The sequence below is a fragment of the Rhinopithecus bieti genome, unplaced genomic scaffold, assembly GCF_001698545.2.
Source record: "Rhinopithecus bieti isolate Rb0 unplaced genomic scaffold, ASM169854v2 scaffold_33330, whole genome shotgun sequence".
Lineage (NCBI taxonomy): Eukaryota > Metazoa > Chordata > Mammalia > Primates > Cercopithecidae > Rhinopithecus > Rhinopithecus bieti.
The window spans coordinates 341,347-362,230 of NW_016814059.1; the positions used below are offsets into that span (position 1 = coordinate 341,347).

The 20,884-nt window shown below is 57.3% G+C and overlaps 1 protein-coding gene across 4 annotated transcripts in view; it reads right to left on the reverse strand.

Moving 5' to 3' along the window:
* SLC6A18 (solute carrier family 6 member 18) overlaps positions 1-18,635 on the reverse strand; it is a 21,015-nt gene extending 2,380 nt beyond the window's left edge. For 2 of the 4 annotated variants that reach the window (XM_017849549.1, XM_017849547.1), the window contains exons 1-9: positions 18,359-18,635; positions 12,132-12,272; positions 11,609-11,746; positions 9,159-9,340; positions 5,602-5,712; positions 4,500-4,612; positions 3,402-3,530; positions 1,381-1,537; positions 492-696 (exon numbers count right to left, since the gene is read on the reverse strand). In XM_017849549.1, the coding sequence (XP_017705038.1) occupies positions 492-696; positions 1,381-1,537; positions 3,402-3,530; positions 4,500-4,612; positions 5,602-5,712; positions 9,159-9,340; positions 11,609-11,746; positions 12,132-12,272; positions 18,359-18,518 (1,336 nt within the window). In that variant the 5' untranslated portion in view covers positions 18,519-18,635. The remainder of the gene's footprint in view (positions 1-491; positions 697-1,380; positions 1,538-3,401; positions 3,531-4,499; positions 4,613-5,601; positions 5,713-9,158; positions 9,341-11,608; positions 11,747-12,131; positions 12,273-18,358) is intronic. The other 2 variants (XM_017849550.1, XM_017849551.1) reach the window with 2 other exon arrangements.
* Positions 18,636-20,884: the final 2,249 nt, after the last annotated feature.

Consider the following 20,884-nt stretch of genomic DNA (forward strand, 5'->3'; position numbering starts at 1 on the left):
CAGGAGGAAGCCAGTCAGGCAGAACTGCCCTGAGACAGACAGCGGGAGAGGGGTGTGGGGGGTAAGGGGATGGGGGGTGGAAGTGTGGGGAGGGTCAGGAGGAAGCCAGTCAGGCAGACAAGCCCTGGGACAGACAGCGGGGAGGGCCAGGGCACCCAGGCTGGAGACTTCTCTCGGCTTCCCACCCTCCATCCCCACCCTCCCCAGTCTCTTTCCTGTACTGTGCTCAAGGAGCAGGAAGGACCTGCTTTCCTGCTCCGGATGGGGGATTTGGCCTCTGGGGCCGTGGGGGAGGGGCAGCCCTGAACCTCCCTCAACCCTCAGCTCTCCCATGATGGCTGTCAGTGAGGAGCAGCCTGGCTCAGACTTCCCCTGAACTCAGGCTTGGCCCCTTGTGCTCTCCATCCAGGAGGGGCGTCTGGACAGCAGGTGGGAGTAGATGGCCGGATGCTGGGGATGAGTCCTCCAGGGCCGCCGAGCTGTGCACTCACCAGTCAGGGCCTCCTTGGGGACCCATCTGGGCAGGACCCCCACGTCCAGCATGGGTGTGATGACTGCCTCCATGCTCCCGAACATGGTCGATAGCCCCAAGGTGAACAGCATCCCGAAGAAGAGCACAGCCCACGCAGGAGCCCCCGGCATGTGGAGGACAGCCTCCGTGAAGAGGATGAAGGCCAGGCCCGGGCCCGAGGCACTCTGCAACACACAGAGCCCCAGGCTTCGGGCCACGCACACATGCACTCCACCACACACATACGCCTGCCTGCAGAATGCACACACTGTCTCCCAGGCTGAGGGCATGAGTGCACATCGCCCCTCCTCGTGTGGCGCTGAGCCTGCCTTCTGGGAGACTAGGCTGCAGGTGATCTCTGCAGGGGAGGGTCCTTCTCCTTTAATAACCCACACCCACAGCAGGCAGCTGGGCCTGGAACCCAGGGCCTTTTATGCCTTGGGTCAGGCACCCTGAGATGCATCCCACACCTGCCTCCTGGCTGTGCACCCCTGCCTGGTGCCCCCAGGTCCAGGCATCCACTGGCCTTGAGTGTGGCTGGACTCCAGCCATGCCCTGGCACTGTGACCCTCATGCTGGTCACCCCCTTTCCTGGGGTCTGGGCACCATCAGTGCCCACTCTTTCAGGTCAGCCCAACCCCCAAGACTGCTGGGTACAGTGTCTGCAGGACACAGCTGCCTCCAGGGCTTCGGGCTTTTCAGGAGGCCTGGCAACCTGAGACAAAGACAGACTGGGGTCCTCGGTTCACAGGCCCTGGCCCTGGGTCTGTGGGAATTGTCTGCAGCCTTTGGCAGTGGGGCACAGCCAGTACGGCCCTGGTGCTCCTGTGGACGCCCCCGCCTGGCTACCCCAGTGGGTGTGCAGGTACCTTATCCAGAAAGTCTTCCAGGCGGCAGAACTTTAGGGGGAGCTGGGCTACCCTCTTGGGCCAGGTGGCGTTCAGGTGCATGAGGACGGCCAGGTAGTCATCCCTGGAGATGCTCTGCTCTGGGAAGTCAAACTCGTTGATGAGGCTGAGGATGTTTCTGTGGGGACAGAGGGGACGGCCCCAGTTCCCAAACACATCCAGAGAAACCCTTGGTCGGTGCTGGGAAGAACAGTGTCCCTGGGAGGGCTGGGCCCCTCCTGCCCCTGTTGGGACCGTGTGGATGCCTCTGGCCCCGGTTGGGATCATGTGGACACCTCCAGCCCCTGTTGGGATCATGTGGGCCCCTGTGCTATAACAGGGCGGCACTGGTGGGGGCACAGTTTACTCCATGCACACTGCTGGGTTGGGGGAGAAGCTGTTCTCTACCCCCCTGGGCTTGGAAGGGGAGCACTCCCCCATGGGTGCAAAGGGGGTGGAGGTAGTGGCAGCTTCCTCACCTCGAGGGTGGGACCTGATTCGCCCTGAGGGGCTGCCCTGCAGGCAAGGACCTGGGCTTCTGAAGGTTTGCTGCAATGACTTCAGCCCACCCGCCTGCCCTTCTGTCTCCACTGCCAAAGGCTCATTCTGTCCTCAGGGCTTAAGGTTCAAACACAGTCACCCATGGCAGGGCACGTCTATACCAGCAAACACCTTTTTGGGGCTCCCGCTGTTCCTAGAACAATCCTGACGATAGAGGCCTCCCCCCCCCCATTCCAGCCCCATGTGGCATGCTAGGCTGGCTTGGGCTGTACGGTGCAGGCTGTTGTGCACACAGCTGGTCCTTATCCGCCTGCTCACTAAGATGTGCTTGTAACCCCAAGTCAATATTTGTGCACTTTTGTGGTTATTTGCGACATTCAAAGAGTGAGCAGAAATCAGAGTCGTCGCCATGCACCTCCCCGGCTGGGGCTGAACAAAGCCCAGCTCTGCCTTCTTAACCCGGCTCATCCTGTAAACCACTGTCCTCCCTGACCTGGCTCATCCTGTAAACCACTGTCCTTTCCGTGGCCTGCAAGTGCCATGTTTTCCACTTCTGTGTGCGTTTTCTTGGTGGCGTCCCTGTTGAAAAGCACCGTCGGGTGCAGTGCTGACGTGCTGCCCTGCTCCCGACCTCAGGAGGCTGGGGTTGGAACAAGGAGTTGCAGCAGCACTGTGGACACTCAGGGCCAGTCACTATCTGGGTGGGGCCGTCCTGGACACTGTAGGGTGCTGTGCAGCATCCTCGGCCTCCACCCACTGGGTGCCAGGCACACCCCTCACGCAAGTGTGGCCAACCAAAACTGTCTCCATATGCTGCCAGACGTCCCCTGGTGGGGTCAGAGTCACCCCATGTTGTAGGGACATGCTGTCTGGCCAGTGGGTTCTCAAGGACCCGCCTGAAGGTAGTTCACAAGCAAGTCAGGTGCCCTGAGAAGGCCGTGGGTGTGACGAGGCAGCTGCCTGTGCAGGGTACAACCTAGCTGTATCAGCAGCCTGGGACCACCACAGGAAACGATGAGCAACGGTGCCTCAAACCACAGGAATTCAGCCTCTCCCGTTCTGGAGAACCGTGGTGTCTGAAATCCCCGTGTGGCCCCTCCCAAGCCTGCACAGGAGACTCCTCCCGCCTCTTCCAGCTTCTGCACCTTCAGGCGTCCCTGGGCCGTGGCCACAGCGCTGCGACCTCTGCCTCTGTCTTCACGTGGCCTCCTCCTCTGTGTCTGTCTCCTCTTCTTATAAGGACACCGGTTATTGGATTTAGGGCCTACCCTACTCCAGGGGGACCAATCCTACTTAATTACATCTGCAAAGACCCTTTTCCAACCAGGTCACATTCTGAAGGTTTGGGTGGAAGTGACCTCCTGGGGACACCATTCACTCCACACCCCTAGAGAAATGAAAAGTGCCCACGCCACCCTTCCTCACGCCGTGGGAGTCTCAGTGCGGCAGGCACCTGCCTGGCGGCCGTGCCCCACAGAGCCTGGCGTGGCCCCTGTGCTCACCTGTCCAGGCAGTGCCCGTAGTCATTGGTTGCCTTGAACCCCAGGACGGAGAAGACAGCGATGGACGCGTACAGGGAGGTCATGCTGTTGACCAGGGCGATGACCACCGCGTCCTTCTGGCAGTCATTCCTGGGCACAAATGCTTGCTCATCACGGGCTTTGCAGGTGGTAACTGGGCCTCACCCAGGGGAGGAAGTGAGGAGGGGGCTTCCCTCCTTGGCCCTCTCTCCCGCCTGGGATGCCCCTTCTCTGACCCAGGGGCTGCTGTTGCCAGTCCTGGAGTCTCAGGATGGCCTCGGACCCCTCCCTACAGTCTCCTCCAGCAGCCCCAGCTCAAGGCTGCTAAGGGTCTGAAACCCATTCACACCCCCACCAAGGCCTTTGGGCCCACGGGGAGCTGAGAGGCAGGGCATTCGTGGAGGGTCTGAAATGTAGATGTTTTGGTAAATCATCTCCAAAGGAGAAACATACACAAGCCCAGCTCCAGTGTGAGGTCAAGGAAGTAAGGTGTCAATCACAAACATTTAAAGCTTCCCTGGCATCCCAGCTGGCACTTCCTTCCCTAAAGACCACCAGCGGGCAGCACTGCCCAGGGACCAACCTGCCCCTCCCATCTCATGCAAACTGCCTGCCTCTGAAGGGGGCACAGATCCTGGCAGCCACAGGAAATAAGGTTTGTTTCAGGTTCATCACAGTGCACTGGGCTATGCATTTTATGATCTGTGGAATTGCACTTTGTAGGGTTCTGTGCATATTATGACATCGTAAAAGCAGCACCCGCTCACGTCGGCACCAAGGGGCCTTAGTCTATTTCAGGTGACCGTCGAGGCTTTTACGGCCCCATGTGTCATGTGCATTTTGATTGGTATCATGCCCAGTTACACCCTGGTTCCTGGGTGTGATTATCCAGGCTGTCTTCCTGCAGCCAGCTCCGGACGTGCTGGCAGCTGCCGCGAGGGCCCAGGCCGTGGCATGAGGTTCTTATCTCAGGTTCACACAAGGCCACCCTTGGATCCACAGTGTGATCCTGAGATCAGGAAGTGCTCGGGGCATCTCCCCAAAGCTTCTCTGGCTGGACACCTGAGCCCGACTGCCTACCTGGGCGAGTTGTAACTTGCAAAAGCGATGTGTCCTCCAAAGGCCAGGGACAGAGAGAAGAATATCTGGGTGGCTGCATCCAGCCACACCTGGGGGTTCTGGAGAATGTGCATCTGGAATGAGTAGGGAGAGCGTCTCACTCAGCAGGCAAACCACAACAGCCGGTGGCCCTGACTGTTCTAGAACGTTCCCAAGGCGGCTTTGGGGACACTCATGAGCAAGTGTGACCTGTACAGACACCAGGAACAGGGTAGGACCATGCAGGTGTGCAGGTGTGCAGGTGTGGAGTGGCAGCTCTGGACACGGCAGATGCCAGGCCCCTGTCCGGGACGTGGCTGAATGAGCCGGTGGCTGTCAGGCCCGCTTGAGAACGTAGCTGGCAGGGTTTTCGGGGCTGGAGATGGGTTTGAGCAGCTCCTGCGTAGGCATGTTTACTGTGCCCTCTCTAACCTGGCAGTTCTGGGTGATTTGAAGGCCCGAGGGCAAGGATCCCATGCACGGAGCCTGGCTTTTCTGTTTCTGGGGGACCTGGGAAGGTGTCCTCTGTCTTCTGCTAGGACTCCAGGCAGCCATGCCCATACCCAGGTGCCCATTCCCACACCAACCCTTGGAAACTGCCTCAGGACAATGGGCAGGCAGTGCCGTGATCTTGGATAGTATAGAATGCTCTGGAAGCCGTGCAGGCTCCTGGAGCGGGCACTGGCTCCTGTGGCTCCCGGTGGGGTGCGTGCAGCTGGACAAGGCCCTTGGCGGTGTCAGGCCCAGGGCAGGGACATCCGGTCCCCAATCAGCCTCTCCCTGAACCCTGTCCCTCCTCCCCTGGCCCCTCACATCCATGTCCACTTGGTGTCCCACAGGTGCCAAAGTCCACCTGCCCCAGATCGAAGTCATCCTCCAGGCTCACTCCAAACCTGACCTCTTTCCTGAGGCCCCCTCCCCCCGTGCCATCCTGGGCCAGCCTCACCCCTGACCACCAGACAGCACAGCTGCTGGATGTATGGCTCCTGGCGTCTCACGCTTCCAGGTAAGGAAGGGAGCTGCTGGCCACCGCCCTGAAATGTGTGTGCTAGAAGTCCTGAACTTTGATCCAAGACCCACTTACGTTGGGAGTGAACAAGTAGATTAGTCCTTTTGTGGCCCCCGGCAGGGTCAGCCCTCTGATGACAAAGATGGTCAGGACCAGGTAAGGGAACAAGGCTGTGAAGTAAATCACCTTGAAACAAAAGGTGGAGTGGTGAGACTTGAAATGGCCTCTGGTCCGTCCACAAGCCTTAGAGAAGCAGGCAGGCTCCAGACACCTCCCTAGTGGTCAGAGTAGCCGCTTCTGGCATGGGATCGACCAGGATGGATTGGGGGGCACCTTGGGGGATTGTGGGGTGCAGGCTCAGGCTAAGCTCGGAGGGTTTGGGGCTCACCAGAAACAGTCACATGCACATTCGTTTACACGTTTGTGCCCTATCCAGCACTGGCCATCTGGGAGAGTCAGGCCTCCTTTGAGCACAGGGGCTGGGCCCTGAAGAGGGGTCTGAGCCGTGTTCCCTCCCTGGCCTCCCTCTCCCAAGCCACCCGCCTCCACTTGCCTCTCTCCTGATCACGCTTATTTCTGACTGTGTCCTTTCCCTGCTTTGGTCCCCTCTCCGGCCTCCCTCCTGTTCACTCTCAAGCTCTCAGCCCTACTGTGTGGCTGGAGTCCTCTTCCTGCCACCCTGATGCCCTCACCTGGCTGCACCTGCCCTGTGAGCCTTCTGCCCACATAGAGCTATTGTCCCAGCTCTCATCAGCTGTGGACAAGGGTCTGCACACGAGGTGTCCACATGGAAAAGCATCTACAAGTGGACAGTCCTCTCTCACTCTCCTTCTCAGCCCCCCAACACAGACTGGCTGCAGAATCACCCGGGGTGTCTCCTTCTCAGCCCCCCAACACAGACTGGCTGCAGAATCACCCGGGGTGTCTCCTTCTCAGCCCCCCAACACAGACTGGCTGCAGAATCACCCGGGGTGTCTCCTTCTCAGCCCCCCAACACAGACTGGCTGCAGAATCACCCGGGGTGTCTCCTTCTCAGCCCCCCAACACAGACTGGCTGCAGAATCACCCGGGGTGTCTCCTTCTCAGCCCCCCAACACAGACTGGCTGCAGAATCACCCGGGGTGTCTCCTTCTCAGCCCCCCAACACAGACTGGCTGCAGAATCACCCGGGGTGTCTCCTTCTCAGCCCCCCAACACAGACTGGCTGCAGAATCACCCGGGGTGTCTCCTTCTCAGCCCCCCAACACAGACTGGCTGCAGAATCACCCGGGGTGTCTCCTTCTCAGCCCCCCAACACAGACTGGCTGCAGAATCACCCGGGGTGTCTCCTTCTCAGCCCCCCAACACAGACTGGCTGCAGAATCACCCGGGGTGTCTCCTTCTCAGCCCCCCAACACAGACTGGCTGCAGAATCACCCGGGGTGTCTCCTTCTCAGCCCCCCAACACAGACTGGCTGCAGAATCACCCGGGGTGTCTCCTTCTCAGCCCCCCAACACAGACTGGCTGCAGAATCACCCGGGGTGTCTCCTTCTCAGCCCCCCAACACAGACTGGCTGCAGAATCACCCGGGGTGTCTCCTTCTGAGCCCCCCAACACAGACTGGCTGCAGAATCACCCGGGGTGTCTCCTTCTCAGCCCCCCAACACAGACTGGCTGCAGAATCACCCGGGGTGTCTCCTTCTCAGCCCCCCAACACAGACTGGCTGCAGAATCACCCGGGGTGTCTCCTTCTCAGCCCCCCAACACAGACTGGCTGCAGAATTACCCAGGATGCATTTTTTTTTTTTTTTTTTTGAGACAGAGTCTCGCTCTCTTGCCCAGGCTGGAGCGCGGTGGCCCAATCTCGGCTCACTGCAACCTCTGCTGTCTGGGTTCAGGCGATTCTTCTGCCTCAGCCTCCAAAGTAGCTGGGATTACAGGCTCCCAACACCACGACTGGCTAAGTTTTTTTTTATTTTTAGTAGACATGGAGTGTCACCATGTTGGCAAGGCTGGTCTTGAACTCCTGACCTCATGTGATCCGCCTACCTTAGCCTCCCAAAGTGCTGGGATTACAGGCGTGAGCCACTGTGCCCAGCTTGGGATGCATTTTTAAGGACCTGTATAATAGGATTATTTGGAATTTCTGGCTGGTTGCTTTGTCTCATTTAGTAATTCCAGTCCTCTCAAGCATGAAGACCCCTGCCCTCCACATAAGAGGAATGACAACCTCAGTACACTGAGACACTGCCCAGGGCATGGGGCACTGGGGTCCTGGGTCTGAGGCCCGCGGGTCAGGAAGCACGGTCCAGGGTGCGTGGACTGAGTGCCATCATTTGAAAAGAATCCACACATGTGTGATACCAGATTAGAGATGATAGCACACACCAGAGAATACAGGATGAGGACTCTTCTGGCTTGAGGGGCCCAGGCAAGCAGGAGGCTCAGGTTCTACTGGTCCTTTCTGTGCCCCCAGTGGAAACCACATGGGTGAACATCCATAGTTTTTCTCATTATTTAAGCCTCTTTGAAAGGTAATCACTTGTTTAAAACAAAACTGATAATAATGCATTCGCTGTCTATAACACGTTATAAGTAAAATGTATGACAACAATAGTGCAAAGCCTGGGAGGGAAAAATGGGATAAAATGCAATGACATTCTTTTTTTGTTTTGTTTTGTTTTTGTTTGTTTTGTTTTTTTTTTTGAGATGGAGTCTCGCTCTGTTGCCCAGGCTGGAGTGCAGTGGCCGGATCTCAGCTCACTGCAAGCTCCGCCTCCCAGGTTTATGCCATTCTCCTGCCTCAGCCTCCCAAGTAGCTGGGACTACAGGCGCCGCCACCTCGCCCGGCTAGTTTTTTGTATTTTTTAGTAGAGACGGGGTTTCATCGTGTTCGCCAGGATGGTCTCGATCTCCTGACCTCGTGATCCGCCCGTCTCGGCCTCCCAAAGTGCTGGGATTACAGGCTTGAGCCACCGTGCCTGGCCGCAATGACATTCTTAAATGACCGTAGAATACCCCAAGATCACTTAGTGATCGACCATGACAGGCTAGAGACATAGACCATAACCTCTAAAGCAGTTACTAGGATAACAAGAGAGAGTTAAAGCTAAACCAACCAAGGAGATAGAGCGGGATCCTGAAAAATACCTAGAGAAAAAGAGGAACAAGAATAAAAAAAAAACAGATGGGGCAAATGGAAACACATCTGAGGATAGAGCTAAACCCAACCATATCAATAATCACATTAAATGTAAATGCTCTAAACACCCCAAATAAAAGGCAGAGATTGTCACATTGGTTAACAAAAGCCAGATCCAATTGTATGCTGTCTACAAGAAAAACACTTTCAACATAGAGACACAAAAAGGTTGAAAGAAAAGGAGAAAAAAGTACACTCTGTTAACAGAGCCCAAAGAAATCTGGAGTGGCTATTTTTAAACAAAGTCAATTTCAGAGCCAAAAATATCACCAGGATAAAAAAGGTTGCGTCACAGTGATAACGGGATCAATACCCTAAGAAGACATTGCAATCCTAAATGTTTATGCCCCTCATAAGAGCTTGTAGACACAAAGCAAACACAGGTCGATGGGGAGGGGTCCTCGGGGCTGGAGGAAGCAAGAGAGGGGGTCGGGCCCTGCCAGCTCTCACCTTCCCTGTAGTCTCAATGCCTCTGATGACACACATGTACACAACTGCCCAGGACGCTGCCAAGCAGAGAAGCAGCCACCACTGGATGGAGCCACTATCATTGATGTCGGCTGTGATGTTCAGTGTCTGCCGGTACCAGAAGTAGCTCACGGCGCTGCTGCCCTGGCACTCCTCCACGAACCCTGCAACCAGGGGGCCTGTCACAGGCTGGCTATGGGGCATAGGCACCCTCACCATGTGGCTCTTGAGCTCAGTTTCCCTGGGCTGCTCTCAACACTGCCCTTCTGGGCTGAGGTGCCCTTTCACTTCGTTTTGGGCCCAGGGCTGAGATGGAGAAACAGACGTGGCTATGAAAATGAACAGGCTGAGTGAACCTCAAAGGGAAGCTCCGCTTTGTGAAGGTTTATGAGCCCTGCTGAGCCCGGGTAGCCTGCAGCCCCTTGGACGTCACTGTCACAGTGTAAAGCTCACTTTCTCCTGCCACCCACCGTCCCAGACCCCCAAGAATGGCACAGAAGCACTGGACGGACAGTGGCTGCATGTGTCAAATGTGTGGCTGACTGGTGCTTGGGGAGAAAGTGAGGCTGTAGCCAGGTGGGCAGATTGTCCTGTGACTCCCACTTCCTCCTTGACAGGGCCACAGGCCGATGCAGGGAGCCAGAGACAGCGTCTGACAGCAGCAGGCTCCCACGACATCTCTCAGGACCCACTGCAGCCCATTCCTGGGACACTTGACTGGGGAAATGTTGGGGGGCCCTCATGGAAAAGTCTGAGGATTACTGGTATCCCAACCAGGCCACTGCCCATGTCACGGGGCTCCTCCTGTCACACTGTCCTCTGGCCCCAAGTCCCCCTCTAAGGCCCTGCCAGTCATTGACCTGAGCACTGTCACAGCCCAGCTCTGAGTGGGCACTGCCTGCCCCACACTTGGCTGAGAGAAGGGTGTAGGCAGAGTTGACCCCTCCGGGCCCTTTGCTGGGGAAATTTCCCTTCAGTGGGGCGTGGGGCAGATGTGGGAAGGGCAGTTATAGGCCCTGCTACGTGCATTGAGAGAGGACTTCACCCCTCCAGGCCTGCCTGAAAATCAAAGAGCTGGCCTAAGTGACCCCAAAAGGAAACGCTTGGACAAGGTAGAAGGAATTTGGAACCGACAAACCATCATCCTGGAACTCGGGCTGCAGAGAGCCTGTCCTGAGGCCACTTCCGGAGTGTGGCTGGGAGGAACCCTGACAGGACCACCCACCCTCAGAGAGGCGCCAGGAGGCTGATGTCACAGTCGGGGCTCTTGGCCTCCCCAGATTGCCCAGCTCTGGCCCAGGGCATCCAGGTGCAGACTCAGTGTTGGTCCCCGAGGCTGGTCTCATCCAGTACCAGCCCAGCGTGAGTTTTAGTCAGCAAGAGGGAGGAAGGAAAGAAAGTCAGAGTTGCTTCCTGAGCAAGTCATTGAAAGATACAACTATCAGTTGAGTGCAGTGACTCACGCCTGTCATCCCAGCACTTGGGGAGGCTGAAGCAGGAGGATCACTTGAGCCCAAGGGTTCAAGACCATCCTGGGCAACATATTGAGACCCCGTCTCTATAAAAAATAAATAAAATTAGCTGGGTATGGAGGCATTTGCTTGTGGTCCTAGCTACTGGGGAAGTGGAGGTAGGAGAATCACTTGAGCCAGGAGTTGGAGGTTGCAGTGAGCTGTGATCGCGAAACTGCACTCCAGCCTGGGCGATAGAGGGAGACCCTGTCCCAGAAAAGAAAAAAAAAAAAAGAAACTATAACTGTCATTCATGTCTCAAGGATCTCCCCAGAGGGAGCTCCTGGCTGAAGTCTGGACCAAAAGTCTGTTTTGTTTTTTGTTTTTTTTTTTCTGAGGCAGAGTCTCATTCTGTCACCCAGTCTGGAGTGCAGTGGAGTGATCTTGGCTATCTGCAACCTCCATTTCCCAGGTTCAAGAAGTTCTGTCTCAGCTTCCTGACTAGCTGGGATTACCGGTGCCCGCCACCATGCCTGGCTAATTTTTGTATTTTGAGTAGAGATGGGCTTTCACCATATCGGTCAGGCTGGTCTTGAACTCCTGACCTCAAGTGATCTGCCCACCTCGGCCTCCCAAAGTGCTGGGTCGACAGGCGTGAGCCACCGTGCCCAGCCTAAAGTCTTAAATTTAACAACAGCAGTGCCATTGCATGACCATGCCATGCACACGGCTGTAAGGGGACCTCGGTGGTCTAGGCCTGGGAGGAAAGCACAAGACAGCGTGGAGGTCATGAGAACTGGGCTGCACGTGTGCTCCTGGGGAGATCAAGGCATGTGCGTGTGTGCACAGAGCGACTGGTTCCCCGGCCCTTCCCCTGCGGTGAGCATCCACCACCCGCACCTGCCCTGATACTGGGCACGCTGCAGCCCATGCCTCTCTCGGCAGTGCCCAGCCCCACACAGCAGGCCACGCCCAGCTCACCTGTTCTGTTGAGGTCCGGTGGGCAGGAGCTCCAGGGCAGCGGGTGCTGGAAGGAGTTGAGGAGGTACCACAGCACCCACGCCACAATGGCGTTGTAGTACAGGCTGATCAGCAAGGACAGTGTGACAGAGCTCAGCCCTGCAGACAGGGACCATGTCAGGCAGCCCCGGGGCTCCTCCCAGCTCCCTCTGCCCAGAAGCAGTGAGAATAAAACAAAAAACATAAAATAACACATGCTGAAGGGCACGACTGAAAGCCAGGCCTCCCTCACGCCTCACACGTGAATGGCAACACCAGCTTCCAGGTCCTTCCGGGATGTCCCGGCACACACCGTCTCCATTTCTGATTCTCCCCGAGTCACCACTGCTTCTCACTCACACCCAAGGGCTCCCTGTCACCCCGCCCACCAGCTTCCCTGGCCACGTGCGTAACACAGGCATGGACCTGCCCCCGCCCCACCGCTCATCCGGGAGGGCCCCGTCCCAGGCAGCCGCAGTCAGGACAAGGGAGGACGGCGGCCTACCTACTCCACTGAGGTACGGGGAGATGGCCGTCCACACGCCAACGCTGCCCTTCCGCAGCCGCTGGCCGATGGCGAGCTCGACATGGAAGATGGGGATCCCCTCGAAGACCAGTGCGATGACGTAGGGGATGAGGAAGGCCCCTGTGAGGAGGGGGTGCTCAGCACCTGCCCAGGCCGGGGGGCCGGGGGGGACTGTGGCATAGGCCGGGGGAGCCACCTGTGGTCTTCAAGGGGCAGGCGGAACCAGAATGTTGGGGGCACCACTTGGGTGGCGGAGACACCCTTGGGGCACTGTCGGGTTGCAAACCCTGTCTCTGATTTCGGCTCAGTTGCTGAGACCTCTGATCAAGAGGGTAGGGCCCTGGAGGGGAGCAGGGGCCCCAAAAGGAGGCAGCCGACCCTGGACGAGGACTTGGGGTCTAAGTGTGACCCCTGTGTTGCATTTACTGAGGGACCAGCATTATTTGAGGCACCCGCATTTTCCTGGGGGCTGCTGTGGCTGGCAGTGGGGACTCAGTCTCTGTGGGAAGGAGGCATGCAGGGGCCTGGCAGAATCACACTCAAAACCTCTGCCATCAGCCTCCCCATGGGAAAACAGCTCCTTTCATTAACGTGATTTTCAGAAAATTCATGAGTTTGCAGAAATAAAGTGACGACTGAGCATGTTTTTAAACGCCCCCGTCACCGGAGGAGGCCTGGCTGCTTTTGTGTGAGGCGCCTGTTGGCCCCCAGCTTCACGCTGCTCTTCTTGGAGCTTCATGCAGCAGATGGCGTGAGCTGCTCTGTTCCCGCGGGGACCCCGGGGCGGCTGGAGGGCTGCTCTGTTCCCGCGGGGACCCCGGGGCGGCTGGAGGGCTGCTCTGTTCCCGCGGGGACCCTGGGGCGGCTGGCCGGCTCTTCTGGGAACTGGAACCATCTTTACTCATGGGGATGTCGCGGAAGAGTGGTGTCTCCAACCAAGGCCCTGAGAGCTGCATCAGGGCTGGACCTGTCCCCCCACTTCCTGGCATCTCAGGCTTCTGTATCTCCATCCAGCGCCATGATGGGGTCGTCCACAGGCACAGCAAGATGAAGGCCCCACGGGCCCCAGGGCAGGGGGAACAGGCCGGCTCCCCTTCCTGGAGTCAGTGGAAGCACCCAGTAGAGATGAGTGGCCACGCCTTCTGCCTGGGGCACCCGCAGTGGAAGGGGCAGACAAGGTGCCAGGGCCTGGTGCTGAGGATTCGAGCAAGGCTGGCTTCCCGTGGAGTCCACAGACCCTCCTGGCCCCAGCGAAAGAGCTGGGCATGATCGATTCCTGCAATTTGACCTCTAAGTGCAGCTGCTGCCTACAAGACCTGCTGGGAGGATGCTGGTTCTCCCGGGCTCCTGGTTCCGTGGGCGTCCCTAGGCTGCTGAGGAGGCCCCTGTGTCTGCATGCTGCGTCTCGGTCCTCCTGGTGGCCTCACCGGGTTGGCAGCTGCACTGTTCCCCAAGCGAATCACTGTCTGTGCACGAGCTCGGGTCTCTGTGCAGCTCCACTTCCATGCCCAGGGCTGTTGACTCCTCCCCAGCTGCATATGCACAGGTGCCGGGACAGGCTCCGGGGTGGCACTGACCTCAGGCCTTCTGCCCTAAGACGCTGACCTACATGGGTGCCGGCTGCCCGCGCTCCTCCCCGCCGCGCTTCTCCCCGCCATGCTCCTCCCTGCCCTGCTCCCCTCCGCCACGCTCCTCCCCGCTGCTCCTCCCCGCCACGCTCCTCCCTGCCGCGCTCCTCCCCTCCTCCCCGCTGTGCTCCCCCCCGCCTGGCATCTCCTGCCAGCTCCACTTTGCCAGGCAGGATCCGGCTTCTACAAGCTCGTTTCCAGGTCATCAACACAACCTTGCTCTGGGTTTGTGTCACCACGAGACTGTTCTGTGATTGCCACGGGAACAGGGAAGCCCGAGAGCGGGAGGTGAGCCTTCACCCCCGTTGGTTTCTGCACCGGACTCCAGGGCCAGCATGTGGGGGTGGGACAGCTCTTGTCCATGTCATTTACACAAGGCCAGAAAGACAAGCATTGAAGAGGGGAAGCTGAGGTCTACAGACTCAGCCTCAGGTGGAGGCACCTGACACCCCAAGATGCCTCCTGGGAGAGTGGGGACAGCCGTGGCCGGGGCCTGGAGCAAAGGGTAACAAAACCCAGGGCACCCCAGGGAGCTCATGGCAGGGAGTCCCCACACCTGCTTTTCTTCGGGCCAGGTTCCCGTGTGAATGGGGGACGCACTCAAGCCAGTCCCTCTTCCCCCCACTCCAGCCTGCACCGCGAGAGCCCTTCTTCCCTCCCCTCCAGGCTGCACCGAGAGAGCCCTTCTTCCCTTCCCTTTAGCCTGCGCTGTGAGAGCCCCTCTTCCCTCCCCCATCTCCAGCCTGAACCATGAGAGCCCCTCTTACCTTTCCCCTCTTCAGCCTGCACTGTGAAAACATCACTACCCCCACCCCCAACCTGCACCATGGAGCCCCTCTCCCCTCCCCGACCTCCAGCCTGCACCTGAGGTCTCGCAGCCAGTGTGTGACCAGCCACCCATCCCGTAGTAGGGGCTTCATGGTCACAGGCGCATAGTGGCAGGGTGGAGGACAGATGTGGGTGGTGTAGGCACCACGTCACAGTGGTCAGGGGCTCTGGGTTCCAGATGTGGGATCCACTGTCCAGGGAACCCTGCAGACTCCAGGCCGGCAGGTGCCCCGGGTCCCAGTGACCCTGCTCTGTGGGGAGGGCCATCGAGCCTAGGCTGGGGCCTCAGGTGACCAGGCTGAGGTCAGTTTGGCAGAGATCACCCTGATGAGATCATCAAAGGGAAAGATTTGGGGAGAAGTGAGCTGCTCTCTGTGACTGATTTGGGGAAGTTGAATCTGCTGTGTTTAGGGGAGAAGAGATGAGAGGGTTTTCTGTGAATATGAGATTGAGGCCACAGCTAGGATCTTCACGAAATAGGAGCATCGACTCTGTGGCACACCAGAGGCATTTAAAGCCGTATTTAGACTGCCTTGTGGGCATAAATGTAAATTAAAAACCAACCAGAGTGTTGTGGTTGGGGGTGGTGGCTCCGTTGGCCAACCCAAGCCCAGCATGGAGGGTGCTTTCCCTGGCCTGCGTGGGCCCAGCTCTCACTGGGCAGCCTTTACGCTGAACGTGCAGGAAGAGACAGTCAGTCCATGCATTCTTTCCGAATTTGAAGAAAGAAGAAGGGTTGATTCCCCATGGTAAGTGTCTACACAACTCCTTTTTGGGTGTTTGTTTTGAGACAGCATCTTGCTGTGTCACCCAGGCTGGAGTACGGCGGCACAGGCATGGCTCCCTGCAGCCTCGACCTCCCGAGCTCAAGCCATCTCAGCCTCCTGGGTAGCCAGGGCTACAAGTAGATGCCGGCATGCCTGGCTAATTTTTATATTTTTTATGGAGATGGGGTTTCGCCATGTTTCCCAGGCTGCAGCTCCTAGTTTTAACAATTACGTGAAGTTTAGCACAGTCGTTCATGAGCATGGAGGATGCAGTGGTGTCTGCTGAAGATGGGAAGGGTGGCTGTGAACAGGTGGCTGCTGTTACAGTCGTCCACGCAGGATCGGGAGAAACGTGCACCCCACCGCACTGAGGCTGTGAGATGCAGAGGCCACAGTACAGCCACTGAGCAAATGCAGAGGAGAAGCAGGCTATGCTCAGAGCAGCGGCAAAGGCCAGGGATTGCTGAGAATCGACCAGAGACACGCCCAGGGTAGTGATGGAGAGACCCACAGGAAGGCAGAAAGGGAACCAAGCCGGGAGCCGTGAGGGTGCAGACGGTGCTACCGTACCGGCCCCCACTGCCTGGGCCCTGCCTGGGGTGAAGGCTGTCAAGATGGAAACTGCCCCCAGGCAGTGTGGAAAGCAGCGCAGGGCTGAGAGAGTGCCGAAGAATCTCTTCTGGAAATTGAAAACCTGGTGTAAAGCTCAGAGGAAAAGTAGCAGCTGGCAAAATTTCAAAGAATAAAAAAGAAGGCCTTGCTCTACTACTAGGCGTCGAGACTTACGAAAAAGCCATAGTAATTAATACAGTGTTGTTTTTGGTGCAAGAATCCACAGATCTCAACAACACCTACCGGATACGGAAGCTGGTTGAACACCGGAGGCAGGAAGTAGTGGGGAGGAGGCCATGCTCGATGAGTGAACTCACTTGTGTGGACACAGCCAGCCCAGAGCCACCAGCTTAGTCATCAAAGCTTCCTGGGCTAAAGCCTTAAACCACAACAAGCATTAGAGTGTCCCAGGCAGCTGGCCTGAGCCCATCGCTTGGCATTTACAGGTCTACGCTCCTTTGATTTAAAGGCGCTGAATATGTAATAAAGCAGGTGCCATGAAATGTCATAGATGTGATAAAATCACTGTAAATCTTTACCGCAATGTTTTGCTACATTCTGTCACAATATTGCTTTACAAGTCTTAGCTTTGAAGAGAACATTTATGTAGTTAAATACTTATGAATGGGAGAGCAAATAATATTCGCCTTTGGTAGTCATGAGTATATGCAAATTTTAAAAGCTGCACAGTACCTGCTTCTTAATTATATCTTATTTTCAAAATCATCAATGAGGGATCCTCACAGTGAGACAAAGTGAAGGGCGTGTTCACACACAGGGTGAGAATGCTGACCGCACGGCCCTTAGGAAACGTGTGAGTTAAATAAACTTGGATGTTTCATGACGTGCGACCCGGTGGCTTGCATCAGGAAGTTGATGGTACAGTCGTTCATGAGTGGAGCAGCCCTGAAGTCCCCACACAGCTGGCAGGCAGGGCTGTTCTCCCTCCTCAGCAGCACCCCAGGTGGGGGCCTCCCCAGCTCTGCCCCAGCGTGGAGCAGCTGAGTTTAAGGGAGGTTAGTGCCAGACAGTTTGACACACTGCAGGTGCTTAGCATTGGTAACTGGGTTTCGGCGGGCAAGGCATCAGCGGGCAAGGTGTCAGTGGGCAAGGTGCTGGCGAACAAGGCGTTGGCGGGTAAATCGCCGGCCGGCATTTCCAGCTCTGCGTGAAGCCTGCTGCCCGCACAACCTTGCAAGCTCCAGTGACTCTTAGCGGACTGAGCCGCAGCCCAGGCAGGGAGGGCCCCAGGAGCCAGGGACGCCTCTGCCCTCTGCTTTAGGGCTTTGGTGCTTTCAGAAATGCCTTCAAGGGGACTCTTTCATGATGAGAAGATCCAAGGCCCAACATGCACTCTCCAGCCCCACAGAGACCCCAATGCCCCGAGGGCAGCAGTGACGGGTATTTCTTTTTGTTTTTTCTGTTTGTCCGCATTTCCAGCATTTTCTGAAGGTTGAGAATCTTTTCTTAACCAGAAGGAAAAACCCTTTAAAGGAGTAACCTTATAACAAGGGATAATTGTGCAGGGCTCTCAGGGAAGGAGCTGAGGCCCCGGGAACAGGCTGACCAAGCAGCCCGGCCTGGCCTGAGAAGGACTCTGCGGCCTGGGAAGCCCCTGCCTGTGGCGCCTGGGGACGACTCTGGTGTCCATGGGTGATGCTGGACGTTGGCTCCCTGAGAGGGGTGGTTCATGCCTGTCCCTACCTCCTGTGTCCCCACATGGAGAGCAGAGTGTGACCCCTGCATGAAGAGAAGCAGGCACGGGGTGAGGGGAGGCTCAGGGCATGCGGGAGCCCATTTCAGTCAAAAATGCACCTCTGGGGGTGGTGAGTCCAAGGGTTGGTAAAGTCACCCAGATGGTTCCGAACATCCCAGTACTCCCTGCAGGGCTCTCCCAGAGAACCAAAGCCAGGGAGGCGAGGGGTGGGCCCCCAACTTCCTGCAAAGAACCTCGGGGAAGAGCACCTGAGCACATGTCTGGACACACCAAGGCTGTGGCGAGGAAACCCAGAGCGGATGTGTGTTCTTGAAAGAACCGACGACATTCAAATATAAGAGCGCTCACTGCTTGGAGTGTGTGTCGGGCGGGGGCCCACTCAACCTGACGCCTGGCAGGAAGCTGCCCGGAGGTCCCGGAAGACCACGGTGGACCCTCCCTGCTGTGGGCACTGGTGAAGCTGCCTTGAGGTCCTGGAAGACCGCAGGTGGACCCTGAGGGGACTGACTCTGCCGTGGGCAGTGGTGCACCCTGGTTTCCAGGAGGAGCGACTCTGCCCAAGCACTGGGGATGCATGGCAGGTGCCTGGCGGGTCAGGGTGGAGACGGCCTCCCCGGCTTAGGGGTCTGCCTCAGGACACAGGCTGGTGCTTACCTCCTCCATAGGTCTGGCACAGGTATGGGAACCGCCAGATGTTTCCCAGCCCCACAGCAAACCCGATGCAGCTCAGGAAGTACTGGGCCTTGTTGTCCCACTTGGGCCTCTCCTCCCCGAGGTCGCTGGTGGCCGGGTCTTGTTCTGGGGCATGAGCCATGGCCACTGAATGCCCCAGGCTGCAGGGCAAGGGTGGTGCCACACTCCACACCCAGCACCAGAGAGCCGTCTCCAGCGTCTGCCGGCGTTTGGAAGCCACAAGCAGCCCCCCTGCAGTTTTCTTTTCTCATTTCTTTAAAGGAAAACCAGTGGAGGGTCATTAATGGGTAACTAAGGCCCAGGCCCTGGCTCCGACATTGGGCTCCTTCCCTGGCACCCACGTCCTCTGCTCCTTCTCTCATGCTCTGTGTTCCAGGCAAATGCCAGGCCTGGCACCACCCCCAGCACCATGAGGACTGTTTGCAAGGACAGCCTCATGATTTTTGTTGTGGACACCAGGACTCCCAAGACTGAGGCATATTTTAATTGTTTTAAATTTCTTCTTATGTTTTATTTAACCTTTTGATCTTGAGATACTTGTAGATTTTCACTCCGTCACTGTCAGAAACAACTCAGATCAGATTGCATGCACCCAAAGCCCAGATTCACGCAGGGATCCTCTCGGCCGCTCTTGGGAGGCCGGGGGCTGCCCTCACACCCACTGCTGCCCTCGGGCCACTGGGCAGGACGGGGTAACAGGTACCCACTGTGCGTGGGGTCAGGGGGCTGAGGGGTGAGTCCTCCCCTGTGCTCGGGGCACCCCCGCCCGTGGGGGGAGGGTTGATGAGTTGACACCGGGTGAGTTCAGCTCTAAGGAGCTCCCCACAGTGCTCCCTGGACTCTGGAGCTCCTCCCTGCAGATGCTCCTGCCAGGGACAGGCCAAGGGCTCCCAGGCCCGCAATTTCCCAGTTCCACTGGACACTGCGCCCTTCAACCGTGTGGCCACAACTCCAAATCCATGAGTCCCAGGCCAGGGGCCCAGGTGGACACATTTCTGGAAGGTTCTTATTTGAGTGAGAGGAAGTGTGAGGAAAGAAGATGAGCAGAGCTGGTTGGCCTCCGCCGTGAGGCCACGGGCCTGAGCCACGGCCTCCTCAGAGCAAACCTCCAAAGCCAGACCCCCAGGAGGAGGCAGGAGCTGGACCTGCCGTCCCCACCATCCCCTCTGAGGTCACTGGCTCACTCATCCCTTGACGTCTGGACAACAGTAACTTTTAGGGTGAGAATATTAAATAGAAGGGATTTATTTAGAAACGTATACTTTATGCCCACAAAACCTGCATTTCTACCACATTTACAGAGACACTGAAACCTACGAAACAACGCATGAATCAGGAGATGTAGACGAGATGGGAGCTCCCACCCAGGGTCCTATGGCAGGCACACCAGGGTACACCAGTGGATGCCAGGTCACACCAATGCACACCTGTGCACGCCTGGCCGGGCCTCCTAGGCAGACGCCACAGAGCAGCATATTAATGGGTGACTGATGGGGATTTTCTTGACTGAGGGCCTAAGAGCAGGAAAAGATGAGGTGAGACCCTATTGAAATCATCAGCAGGCGAGCCCCTCAGTGGCATCACAGCCGGGGGCAGAGGCCGTGATGTTCCCCCCCCACCTCTGCTGCTGTGGAGTCTTGCCCATCCCAGGGCCCAGTGACAGTCAGCAGGGGTGGAAGAGGCTGGTAGGAGGACTCAGTGTGTGCGGTCACCGCCGGACAGGGTGCTGTCAGTGTGTGCGGTCACCGCCAGACGAGGTGTTGGAAGGGACGAGTGTGAGTGGAACATCACACCAGTACACACCAGGCTTTCAGTCCTGCCCATAGGAATTCTCAGAACATCAGTTTAATGTAAGCATCCAGATTCTTCCATGGAAAGCAGAGGCGACCTGTCCGTTGAAGCAGATGTACCAAGTGCCGACTGCCTTTGGCTGAGATGAAACGTCGAACCCCAATGGGGGCCCATCCCGTGATAGGGGCAGGGCAGGGGCCAGGCTGGGCTTCACTGAGTGGCGCAGGGGCTGGAGGCTTCTGGGGGCTGCATGGTCCTTGAAGGTGCCCTGGACACATAGAGTGCCCAAGGATGGTGCCAGGACCGAGTTACCCTGTAACCCATCTTTTCCAAAGTCTGGCTAAAAGTTCACACAGCTCGTGTCCTCTGTGCACAGAGTGGTGTTCGCCTTGGATTGTGCCAAGTTGAGTTTTGTTTAACTGCTCATCTATTTGTGGTGGCAGGAGCAATGATTAAACGGCTGGCATTTGTGGTGGCAGGAGCAATGATTAAACGGCTGGCATTTGTGGTGGCAGGAGCAATGATTAAGTGGCTGGCATTCATTAAGCTGGGCAATGGCCAGGACGCAGAGACTTGGCAGAGGCCGACTGGAGGCACGACTCCGGACGATGCAGCCAAATTTTCTCAGAATCGCCAGCAACTGCCCGCTCTGGCTTCTGAGAGGCTGCTCCCGGTCAAGGGCTATGGGGCCCTGGG